This window comes from Nanorana parkeri, unplaced genomic scaffold, assembly GCF_000935625.1.
Source record: "Nanorana parkeri isolate BGI_ZX_2015 unplaced genomic scaffold, ASM93562v1 scaffold461, whole genome shotgun sequence".
NCBI lineage: Eukaryota > Metazoa > Chordata > Amphibia > Anura > Dicroglossidae > Nanorana > Nanorana parkeri.
In genome coordinates, this window is record NW_017306729.1 from 449,043 (window position 1) to 462,407 (window position 13,365).

A 13,365-nucleotide genomic window follows, 5' to 3' on the forward strand; every position below is an offset into this window, starting at 1 on the left:
ATATTTATATATTCAGTTGTGTGAAAAAGTGTTGGCCCCCTTCCTGATTTTTCATTGTTTTGCACGTTTGTCACACTTTAATGTTTCAGATCATCAAACAAATTTAAATATTAGTCAAAGATAACACAAGTAAACACAACATGCAGTTTTTAAAGCACGGTTTTTTATTATTAAGGGAAAACAAAATCCAATTTTGGGCAGGTGTTTTTTTTCTATGTTCAGCCTGCTGCGGCTAAAAAAAGTATCTTGCATGCGAATAGGCATTGTGTGTGTGTGTGCTGAGTGCTGCCTCCATTCCACTGTGTGACATATTGTGGTAGCCGGGCAGCAGTGCTCTCTAACACGCACAATGTGCGTTAAAGGGCAAGTTCACTTTCCCCCTGCTATGCTTAACTTTCGGCGAATGGTCCTACCCCTGCACCAGTATGGGTGTACTATCTGTACCCCATACTATGGACTAGTGCAGCTATGGATTTTGAATTCCGCTTGCAAATTGCGAGCACTCATTGGTCAGCGCAGCCAAGAAGCCCTTCTTAGCATGGTTAAATCAAATTTTGGTTCAAATTATTTTTGGATCAGGAAAAGTAGATTGTCATGAGGGACAAGTAAATTGGGCCCCCGCTTTAGTCTTTGGATAAGTAGTTTTTTTTTAACAATGTCCACAACCTTGCCACTGTATTCTCTGAAATTTGCAATTCAACATACATTTTTGGTTTGCGAGGCGTTGACACGTAATGAGTCCCTTGCTAACGGGCACAATATAAAATGTATAAGACTGTTTAAAAGTAAAAATAAATGTAATAGATAAATATGCTTCACTCACCATATTGATGGCATTAACTGGTCCGATGCTATTAACATACATGTCTGTATGAATTACTGTTGGTTTTACTGTGAAGTAAAAAAACACAATTAACAGCCATATAATATTCCTAAACAATACCACAGACATGGTGTAATGTGCTAAATGGTAATGCTGACACTTGGTCCTACAACTAGTAAAACATCAAAGAAATACCTACAATTAGGAATTGAAGTTGAAGTGAATGGTCACACTGCTGCAAATGATAAAAAAAAGCTTACTAATGTGTACCAACTGATTATATCCAGGTATTAAAAGAGAACTTGTAGGGGTTATTACCTCCCAAAACAGCTCCTTATCATAACAGCAGGCAACTTCAGGTATCTTCTCATACATGATCTTCATTTCACCCCAGGATCCCCAAGATCAGGCTGGAGAACAGCATAAACAGATTCCTGCCTCCGCTTCAGGTTTGTTCCCATTCGCCCTATTGGGCAGTGAGGCCACTTTTTACATGTCTTTTCCAGCCAGAACAATTTTGTAGCTAATTGCCTCTGGATTTCTGTTAGTTTTACAGATCATATGAGGAGGTGAGAAGGCACCTAGAGATGCCCGCTTTAAAGTGTTTTTAACCCTAAAACAAAAACAGTGCCCAAATATCACCCTGTAAAAAAAGACCTTTTATACATATCTGTTCAACTTATTGCACAGATCTTCACTCTGTGTATGAGCTACCACCTCAGGCAGAATCTTCACACCCATGGCCCTTCTAGGTTTTTCAGATGTGTGGTCCCCCACTACATGCTTCAGTTCCATCTGTCAGCCCCTACATCACTACAAGACAGGGAACCACTGCACGCAGTGGGGATATAGTTGATTGTAAAAATTTGACCTAAGGCCTAAGCTCTACAAAGATCCAGGAAACAGGCATCAGAATAGGTGAGTATTAAAGGAGAACTATGAGATGAGTGATTTCCACTCACCTCATAGTTCTAGCCGACCTGTGACAATGAGACTGTCACAGGTCGGCTCAGTAGATCGGGAGGTGAGCGAACACATACCGGGTTCGCTCACCTCTCGATCCTGTCACGGCTCTCTGTCGTGACAGGGGGAGGGGCTGGATTCCCCTCTCCCCGCTCCGATCTGCCAGCGCTGACTGGCGGAACGGACGGGGGAGGGGGCGGGTACAGCTGGCTCTGCCTCTAGATAGGCAGAGCCAGCTGTCACTCACGCAGCTGGGCAGATCTCAACATCGTTGTCGGGATCCGCTCCGGCTGCGGCGTGTCAGTATACTGCGAGCTGTAGCTCGCGGTATACTGAGCTTAGGGTAACGGGAGGACGCTAGTTTGCGTCCTCCCATTACCCTAAGGAGAACTATGGGGAAAAACACTGACCCCATAGTTTTTCTTTATTAGTCTTCTTTTGCACAGTATATCAAACCCATTGGGGACATGTGTGGCCTTTAGGGGTATTGTAAGACTAAATCTAATGTGGATCATTAGATTTCCTGGAAATCAGTGATTCAAAAAGCAAAGTGCAAATACAGATAATAATGTCACATTCTAGGTAATGTATTAATACAGTGTGTGTTCGTCTGTAGTTTACCTGTTACAATTGACATACGTCTATATCCTTGTGTAGTTTAAAATCTGTGTCCATGCCACATTCATCTAAGCACGTATTCCTTATTGGCCCAGCTTACACAGAAAGTAATTAAACAACAAGTGTTTATGATCTGTGAGAGAAACCCAATCACCCAGAGAAAATCCGCACAAACATTACAGATTTGCAATGAGAGCCTTGTTTGAGTTAAAAATAGACACAAAGTGGCAACACTACTGCTGCATCTCAGTGCTGTATTACATCAGATTAAGTGGACATTTCAGGTCATTTACAAATCAAAACACATATTTTAATATATCTAGTAAAAAAAATTCACAGAATTACACTACTGATTATGTTGCACAGAACATAGTGTATGTTACCATTTTACACATTTTATTATATTTCATCAACAGCATGAGCCACTACTTTACCTACTTTGAGTTTTGATTAAAATAACTGCTACTGCTGGAAACGTAAATTGAAGCTGTCAATCTAAACTGTTATTAGAAAGTCTGTGCTCTAAGCATTGAAGATGTGTAAGATGCTTTTAACCACAGCAATCAGATTTGAGTTTACTGTAGTGTAATTAGAGAAAGATTAATTCTGATTAGATTACTGCGTTTTACTTGATGCTGTTTGTCTAACTGCATAAGCCCACAACACATCACATGTATCCTTTGAATCGGAGGGCTGTAAATGTAATTTCCACCTTATTAATGTATTTATGAAAAGAAATGACAAAGTCTTGTGGTTATATTTTTTGAACAGTTGCTATAGACTCATAGCATGAGTTAGATAAATTAATAGAATACATGCATTGACAATGCCTATCATCAGAATAGCAATAACTAGTCAATGGAGTGTTACCATCATTTCTACAAAGTTTACAGTTAGGTGCTTGAGTGGTTCTTTAAAAGAATATTTATACAATGTATATTTTCTAGATTTCCAAAAAGCATAAAAAGCCTATTAGAAGGTTAGACAGCAGATAACATAATACTTCCAAGTATATATTCCAAGAGGGTATATTTGACTTCCTTTTCTGCTTCCTATAGATGAGCTCAGGTTTAGACCAAACCCGGTCCGAACCTGAGCTCCTCCGAAACCCTGGAGGAGCCCCTCCCGAACACGGAAGGGAGCTGCTTCCATACCACCTAATCAGCTGCTGGGTGGAAATTCTCCACTCTCCAGGGGCAAGATGCTGTGACATCATTAATCTTATATGGCTACATGCCTATATCTGGTAAATTGCATTTACTTTATATGGCTATGTGGCCATATTAGGTAAATTACATCAGCACAAAAATCTCTGCCCTTTGTTTACATGTAGCTGCAGGGTAGGGAATGCCCGTACTGCAGCTAACTGTGTGGAAGTGTTTATGGCAATTTCTTGTTCCAAGGAACTCGGGTTCAGATCCGATCTCCCTACTGCTTCTCATAGTTAAATGGCTGGCCGTTAAGTGGCGAGTCTCAGTCCAGAGCACTGTCACCGTGGGATGGAGGAGTGTTCATACCCATGAGATTTTTGAGTGATGAAGTTAGAATTTCTGACTTTTTTATGCCTGACCCTATTGATGTGATTTTTACCTTAGCTTTTGATCTGTGATATCCAGACAAGAAATGTAAGGAGCTGTTGTCACTGTGTCAGCAAGGCACTGTCAAAGTTCAGCTGCAGTCTTGCAGCTGAGCTGTTACTTGTAGTTTTACAAGTATATACAGACCTCTTACCCCTGGTTCTGCAGGGGTGCAGGGCTGTGCTGTTGCTTGTAGTCCTCTAGGCATATGCTCTGAACATGACCCACTCTTGCACCAGTCTGGCAGCTTTAGGCGTTGGACGACGATCTCCTGCTGTTTTGTATGCAGCTTCTTGGCCAATCAGTGCTGTCTGCTTGTGGCCAATCCTTCCTCTTTCTGTCTCTATTTAAACCCAGGGCAGCGAACGGCTCACTGCCGGAGCAACGCTTTCCGAAGCTAGATGACGAGCCGCCCCATTTGCGATTGAACCTGACTTCCTGGAAGTTTGCCCGTGTATTGAACCTTTGGCTTGTCCTTGGTAATCCCTGTATACAGTCTGCCTTGTGCTTCGCTTTGTCCTTGGAAATCCCTGTCTACAGTCTGCCCTGTGCTTCGCTTTGTCCATGGAAATCCCTGTCTAGTCTGCTCTGTGCTTCGCTTTGTCCCTGGAAGTCTTAGTCTTCAGCCTGTTCCTAACCTTGGATTCATACCCTGTACCTGTTAGGAGAGTTGGGTGGACCTAGGGATTGTGACCTGGGGTCAGCACGCAGCCAAGCCCATCTCCACCATCAGGAGCTCTGGCGAATACCGGCTGGCCCTTAGATTCCACATCCTGGGGGATCCCATACTAACTACTCAGCATTGCAGCACCCTGCCTTGTACTTGAATTTCCAGCTTAAGCTGTCTTCCACTGCCTCATTCAGTTCCCCTGCTTGTACTCCAGCTCTGGGAGTTGTCAGCCTACACTGCTTGGACCCTTTTCTCTAAGTGTCCCTGCCAGTGTAGAAGGGTTCCCATACCTGACTCCAGTTCATACCCGTGAGCCCCTGATCCATGAGAGGCACAGACAGCAATGCAAGCCCTAACCCTTCCTGAAAAGAAGTGAGTTGAAATCTGAGGTGAAATCTATCCAATCAGGACACAGATGGAATAAAGAGCTGACAAATATGCCATCTATTCCTAGCTGTATCTAAAACTAAATACAAAGTTTTGACTGGAGTTGGGTTTTAACATCTTCTAGTGCATAAAGTCAAATTGTTACTACTTTGCCCAGTCTAGGTTAAACCCTTGAAAAGAGTCAGTAGATTGTATATCATCAGGCATAACTAAGCAGACCAATAACTTTTTAATCACTGAATCACTAAGCTTCAACCCATAGGTTTACAGATATTTGTCCCCATTGTACCCCCCTGTAGTTATGGCCTGGGCCTAATTCTAAAGTATGAGCTAGAAAAATGCCAAAAAAATTATTTTGTTAAGAAGACTCCACTCATATGTCTCTGCAACCTACCATAAAAGGAAACAAATACTGTACATATATATGTAATCTATTAGGAAAGCTGGAAGAACCCATCATGTTTTGCTGATATCCTTTTTTTTTTGTTTGCATTACTATGGCAGCTGTTGAATTAAAGATATAATATTTCCACTAATGGAAATTACACAATTGAATTTCTGATTATTTTAAGCAAAACGGTAACCTGTTGTAAATAAGCACTTACCCCCAATATCAGGCCTGAGTTTGTTGTCATACCCTTTGAGAAGTCCATTTAAAATAGATGTTACATCATTATCATGGAATTTGCGTGTGAGTAACCATGTTTTATTAGATGGTGCATCCTCATAGTCTTCATCCTCTTTTTGTAAAGAACTGCAACAAAAACGGAGAAAATATAAACATTCGATATGAATACATGTGATAGCAATAACATTAAGTGTAAAAAAACATAAAAAGATTTAAAAAAAATAAGTCACATATAAAAAAAGTTAAAAAAAACCCTAAAAATGTTTAAGTCCCCCACCCCCACGTTTACGCACATATAAACGTAAATATGCGTCAGATGCACCAGCGCGCAAAAACGACAATTGCACTATACATGTTACAGAGCAATACACTGATAACACTAAACTGATGAGTGGTACAAGCTTTTAAAGCGTCGCCTATGGTCAATTTTGGGTATTGTCGTTTCTTTAAGTTTTGCGCGCACACGCAATTATAAGGCTTGAAACGTTTGGTGTCTTTTTACCCAACATGACCCTGTCTTTTATATTTTACAAACAAATTGGGTAATGTTAAATAGAGCTGCAGCTAACGATTATTTTAAAAATCGATTAGTTAGCCGATTATTAAGTTCGATTAATCGGTTAATCAGATAAAAAATTAAATACATTTTAAAAAATGGCTCCAGTGATGGGACTACTAGTTTGTATTGAGATTGTAGTCCATCACAGGAGCAAGCTTGGAGCGGTGGAGGTAAAAAGGAAAAAAAAAAGTGTGGTGTATAGTGAAATGAAAAGTGTAGAATTATCCAGCAATCAATGCAGAATGGCACCGACTATAGAGGACTCCAAAACCCAGCAATAGTACATTATACAGCACAATTTAGAATACCACCAGCTAAAGAGGAATACAACAAATCCCAGCAATAGTACATTATAGCCGGCAGTATTCTGAATTGCGCTGTATAATGTATTATTGGGTTTTGTAGTCCTCTATAGCGAGTGGTATTCTGCATTGCACCACCGTATAATGTATTATTGCTGGGACCTCTATACAGCGCAATGCAGAATACCACCAGCTATAGAGGAGTACAACAAATCCCAGCAATACATTATACATACAGTGTATAATGTATTGCTGGGATTTGTACTCTTCTATAGCTGATGGTACGGGTTCATGCTCTGTATAATATACAGCACAATGTACCATCAGCTATAGAGGACTACAAATCCCACTATCCCAGCAATACATTATAGAGCACCATGTGTGGGAAAGTGCAGGCTTACTTGAGCAGTCTTACAGCAACTTGTTTCTGAGATCGGGCCTGTCTATCGGCGGCTGTCATCCGCCCACAACTGCTCCTCCTTACCTTCTTCTCCCCGTGTCCCTGTGCCTATCGTGGATTTGGGTGAGCGTGAGGCGGGGAGGAGGTGCGGCGTGTGGAGCGTGGATGCGGTGGGTCTGGCAGCGGCGAGCGTGAGGTGGGGAGGAGGTGTGGCGCGCAGCGTGTGTGGAGCTGTGAACAGGGCCAACCAATCTGAAGCCGATTAATCGATGATTTAAAAAGTTGACAACTTTTTCAATAATCGATTATAATCGATTATGTCGATTAGTTGTTGCAGCCCTAATGTTAAATGTTTTATAATTTAATATATAGGGGAAATGTTTTTTTTAAAAAAATCAGTAATTTCTCCTTAATATAGTAAACAATAAAAACCCCAGTGGTGGATTTTGTATGGCTGCTATGTTAGCTACATTTTGTAATCTGTTCCTGCATACCGTTACTGTTTTTGTAAGAAAAACCTAATACAAATTTTGTGAAAGAAAAGAAACCTTAGTTTAAGAGGAAACAGTGTGATATCATAGATCCCATTGAGATCCCTTTATGAAAGGGGGCACCCAGATTCCTTTAAGTCCTCCTGCCTGCAGATCCCCACAACCACCGGGCCAGGATTGTGGGTAAGAGCCCCTTGTCCTCATCAACATGGGGACAAGGTGCTTTGCCCTGACAAATCACCCTCCCCATGTTAAGGGCATTTTGGCCATGTATGGTACAGTAGGGAAGGGGCACAAACTTACCCACCCCCTTTCCTGCTCTGCCAGACTGCTGCCAGGTAAGGGATTATAGACCCAAATCCTGAAAAACTAAATACTGAAAAATCCAAAACAAAACTAAATAAACCAATCTGAATTTTTTGCCGGCCTACATGTCTAGATATTTTAATAGAAGTCACTAGGAGCCAGGTCTGGGCTATATGGTAGATGCGGAAGCACTGAAAAGTCCAGGCTTTGAATCGCATTCCTTGCGTGAGGCCTGATGATGTTGTGTCGAAGAAGTGTTTTATTTCTGTTGTTCTTGTGTTGTTCTTGCAGATTTTCTTGGAAAAGGAACAACAATAAACTCTGAACGTTATATTGAAACTTTTACTGCATTAAAAATAAGAATCAAACGGATTGGAATAAGAAATGAAACACTTCTTCAACATGACAACACGACAACGCCAGGCCTCACACAAGTTAAGCAACAAGAGACAACACCTGGACTTTTCAGGGCTGCTGCATCCACCGTATAGCCCAGACCGGGCTCCTAGGGATTTCCACCAAAACTTAAGGAACACTTAAGGAACACGTGCTTCATCTGTGATGATAAGGGAAAGTCTGCAGTGAGGAAATGGTTTCAAAAACAAAACACCATTTTTTTTTTAATGGATTTAAAAAACTGCTGCGTTGGCGGAAGTACAGGTGAAACTCGAATAATTAGAATATCGTGCAAAAGTAATTTCATTAAGTGCTGCAAAAGGGGCCCAAACCAAGTACTGAGTACATATGCATGCTTGTACTTTTCAGAGGTCCGATATTGTTCTATGTACAATCCTTGTTTTATTGATTGCATGTAATATTCTACTTTTTTGAGGTTGTGGATTTGAGGTTCTTGGGGTTTTCATGAGCTGTAAGCCATAATCATCATAATCAGTTATGACAAATCACGGCTTGAATTATCTTGCTTTGCTTTGAGTCAATCTCATATATTAGTTTCACCTTTTAAGTTGCATTAGTGAAATAAATGAACTTTGCACGATATTCTAATTATTCGAGTGTCACCTGTATATTAAAGTGTGTGGTGATTTTGTAGAAAAATCATTATGCAGCTTTGAAAATAAATTATGTAAATATATATATTTTTTTATGTCAGTAAAATATCTTTTCACGTTAATTTTCTATTCAAGTGGAGGCAACATTTATCAGCCAGTTTCCTGCAAAAAAATATTCAGTATGTTAGTTTAAAAATACTGTAGAAATGTAGCTAAATCAACTTAACACCAAAGATATTGACCATTAAACTTTCTTTACTTGACTTGGTATGGTACTTGTATTGAAAATGACACATTTATTAACCTGTGTTTTTTTCTTTACCACCAATGTATTGATTTTAAACAACAAATATCACAAAATAATCACAAATCACCCAAAAGGTTTAAACAACAACCTCACAAGGTTTTTCTTTTTTTTAAGTTACAGCCATTGGAAGTTGTCATAAGAAGGGTGATGTCAGCTTTCACCTTGTCATTCAAACCATTGCTTGTAAGCCCTCCGCTATCTTTGCTGACCTTAGTGGCACCTTATTTGATATCAGGGATTGGCCAGTTAGCATCACAGTGAACACTTAGACAGCTTTTGAGCTTTGAAATGTCCAAAGTATTTGCGGGCTAAGAAAAACTTTGATAGCATGACTGTTAAAACTTTTGAGATTTGTCATTTGAATAGAATTTTTATATAGAATCTGTAAGGCCACTGTTAGAAAAGACTGAAACCTCACAATGAGCACAGTCATGTTGTATCAGGTATGGTAAAGATGCTGGCACCAGAGTGTTTTCTTCACTAATAGAAAGTTACAGCGCAATTACTATATAACCCAGAAAAGGCCTTATATTGCAGTAGGTCTTCATTTCCACCTGTGCCACTTCTTGTACCATGTACACTTCCTCACACCAATGCAGTGTGGCTGATTCATATTTTATTGATTAGGAGTGATTGACTGCCGCAACATTCACATATCAACCCTATGTTACTGTAAAGAAACATATTCATGACACAGCCTATTTCTGTAGAGGAATTATCAAGTAGACAGGTACCCCACTGATGACTGCATGCATTTTCTCCTTTTTTTCTTTTATCAAAGTACCTTAACTATTAACAAAAATGTATCTTATTTGTGTATCGTTCAGCTGTATATTCTCAAAACATCTCTAAATGGTGCAGACACTGTCCTTCCTTCTGGAGGGTGGCTACTTTTGTTCCCCATACTACCTGTGTTTGTTGTAAAGTAGCCACTACTCCATACTTGCTCCCGATGATGGACTACAATCTCAGTACAAATTAGTAAACTAAAGGTGAGATTGTAGTCCATCAGGGAAGTGAGCTTGGAGTGGTGGCTACTTTACAACACACACAGGAACCTTAGGGAACTAAATTAGCAACCCTTCAGAAGGAAGGACAGTGTCAGCATGAGTACAGAGATGATTTGAGGATCTACAGCTGAGTGATACACAAATAAGATACTTTTTTGTTAATAGTTAAGGTGCTTGAATGTATTTTTAAGTTTTACCTCCTGAGTTTAGTGTCACTTTGACATCCTTTATATTTGTGATTCTCCTTATTTGCATTTTTCTTTTTTTCTCGCAGGCCATATAGAATATGTATCAGATAACTGTACATCTTACTTTTGAATCCACAATAGCGGAGGACTTTTATAAACCATGCACATGGTAGCACACTCTCCCACATAACAACACAGTGATCTGACAACTGCCCTCTCAAACGTCAAACTCTGCACTGTGGGCTATATGGGAGCTAAAAAACACAAAAACACAAATAGTACATTTTGTACAGTATATTTATTTTTTATCTTTTTCTCAATCAGAATAAAGTACAATGAGTCAACACACAGTGGAGAAAAATAACTAAAGTCTTTTCCATAGATTTGTATTTACAATTACCAGTTTCCCTCATTTACAGCCAATGCAGGGTAGCAGTGGAATGTCTGTGGCAACTGTTTTTACAAAGCAATGTGAGTTTGAACTGTGCAGACACTGCACCCCTGAACTGAAAAGGGACCTAATGTGTAGGCACCAAGATGGGCTTGGCATGCTACAAAGCTTTTATTAGGTAAATATTTAACACTTAAGGTTTACTTTAAGATGGTTTAAAATTGTGTGTAATTTTGATAAGCTATAAATGTATCCCATGGTAATTGCAGTATATCCTCGTTTTCCTCCCAGTTTTTGTTCTGTGGTATGCAAAGCAACATTCCTCTTCCTGGCACGTAGCTCCATGTTAATGCTTGCCAAGCAAGATGGAAGTTGGTACTCTCTATGCTTGTGTAGACGTTGTATCCACTACAGTTCCACAGTTAAGCATCAATTCTGCTTTTGTTGCTTTTGTCAGTTTGAAAAGCTAGGATGACCTCATCATTAGTTGTTTGTTCATGCCTTGATTTAAGCTGTGAACTCTGAAAAGAGAAAAGGAAACTTACTAAAACACTGAAAAAAAAAAAAAGATAATCTTAGAAGCTTATCGAGAAATTAATCAATCCCCTGCATTTTATGGCCCTGGTAGTTCTAAACTTTGTTTTAGTGTAAAACATCTGGTCGTGCTTTACAAAAAGAGAACTAATCAGGAAGCAAAGTATTATAAAAATCATAATAATAAGAATGCCAGCTGTTTTTATTTTGTCGTTGAGGGGGCTGTTTGCACAGCAGACATTTCATGCAATGACTATTAAATGCATGTTCCTCATAAATTTACAGTGAATAGCCTGTATTGCTGGTAAGACTGTCTCCATGATCAGCTGCAGTTTTTATTACTATTAATTGGTTCTAAAGAAGAAAAAAGAACAATGTTATTGGATTTTTTTTTTTAAATGATTGTCTATCAAAAACATCTACCGGTATGCTGAATTACATTTCTGTCAGAAAAAACTGTTATAGTGGAGTGGAAAGAATATATGGATGATTAGATAAAAGGAGCGAGGGAAGAAATAATTAGTAAAATAAGGGAGGTGTTTGCAGGATAATTATGACTAGGAATTTTCCACTCCAATGTGTCTTCTTCACCCTCAAAGCTCTGATGGTGTCTTCAAGAATTGTGTCTTTAGAAAGCTAAATGTGCCAAAAAAGGGGAAATTACATTTCTGAGTATGTACATATAACATTTTGTAATAATAAAGAAAAGAAAAAAACACTTACCCTATTGAAATTTGTTGAAATTGTGGCATTGAAAAACACATCTGCAGTCACATCTCATCTGTGCAGTACATTAGTTTGTTTTTTCACCTTTGTAGTATACATTCAAGGTTGGTTTCCTCTTGCCTTTTGTCAATTAAGCTGTTTTTGCAGTTTTCAACTGGATGACTGTAGTAGCTTATTACTCTAATGATCTCAGCTACACAAATCCATGTATGTTTTTAACTCGGCATACTGACCTAAATGGAACCCACTAGTTTCAGGATACTGAAGACACTAGGTAAAAGTTTTAATTTAGAAAAACCACACAATCTTTCTTCCTTACTTCCCTCTTACCATCTTTTACATTCTTGAAGTAATTTTCTTTATATTATTTTGAGAAAATGATAAAGTATGAAATATGACTTAAAATATGATTAGAAACATACCAAACATGTACAGGGGTGTGGACATTTTTTCAAAAACTACTTGTCCAAGGACTAAAGTGGGGGCCAAATCTACTTGTCCTTCACGATAATCTAATTGTCCCAATACAAAAAAATAGTTTTAATCAAGACTAAGGATGTACCAATACCGGTTTTTCGGTATCGAGTACGAGTACCAATTTTTTGCTTTCGGATCTCGCCGACACTGAATACTAATACCGGTGCTTCCGCTGACAAAGAGCAGGCTTCCCTGGTAATCAGGAAACTGGGCAGCAGGTAATGACATCCCGCCCAGGTTCCTGATTGCCACGGAAGCCGGCTCCATGTTGTTTGGCCTGCTTGATTGCGATTGGCCGGGAAACCTGCTTCCTGGTCAATCAGGAAGCCGGGTGGCGAGTAATGACCTGATTGACCGGGAAACTGGCTCGATGCTGATTGGCCAGGAAGCTGGCTTTCCAGCCAATCAGCAGGGAGCCGGTTTCCCGGGCCAATCAGAAAACCAGGAGGCCGGTCATTACTTGCCGCACGGCTTCCTGATTGCACGGGAAGCTGGCTCCATGTTCCCATATGGCACTGCCAGTCAGAGGAAATTTTCATCTGGCCGTAAGTTCCAATATCGGGGAAGGTATCGGAGCATTTGGGTGAGTATGAACACTTGCCCAAATACTCGGTATCGGCACTGATACTAGTATTGGTGCACCCCTAATCAAAACATATTTTACTGTGCTAAATAGCGCTTCTCACTGGTCAGCGCAGTCATCTGACCACGTTTACCAATGAGTGCTTGCAATTTGCGAGCGAAATTCAAAATGCATAGGGGAGGACTGCGCTGGACAGCAGTACGGGGGACATATAGTACACCGAATTGTTCGCCGAAAGGTAAGTATAGCCAGGGGGGTGGCGGTTTGGGAGAGACAAGGCCTGATTTCATCGGGTAATTTTTCTTTTTCCATATTACCTGGGAAAATGAACTTACCCTGTAATGCACATTGTGTGTGTGTAAGAGAATTCTGGCTACCACCATGGAATGGCAGCTGCAATCTCAAAGCACATGCA

General features: G+C 39.9%; 1 protein-coding gene across 2 annotated transcripts in view; it reads right to left on the reverse strand.

Moving 5' to 3' along the window:
• The window catches only part of GABRG2 (gamma-aminobutyric acid type A receptor gamma2 subunit), a 129,721-nt gene that overhangs the window by 50,360 nt on the left and 65,996 nt on the right, over positions 1 to 13,365 (reverse strand). For both annotated transcript variants that reach the window (XM_018560515.1, XM_018560514.1), the window contains exons 2-3: positions 5,644 to 5,792; positions 824 to 891 (exon numbers count right to left, since the gene is read on the reverse strand). In XM_018560515.1, coding sequence (XP_018416017.1) covers positions 824 to 891; positions 5,644 to 5,792 — 217 coding nt within the window. The remainder of the gene's footprint in view (positions 1 to 823; positions 892 to 5,643; positions 5,793 to 13,365) is intronic.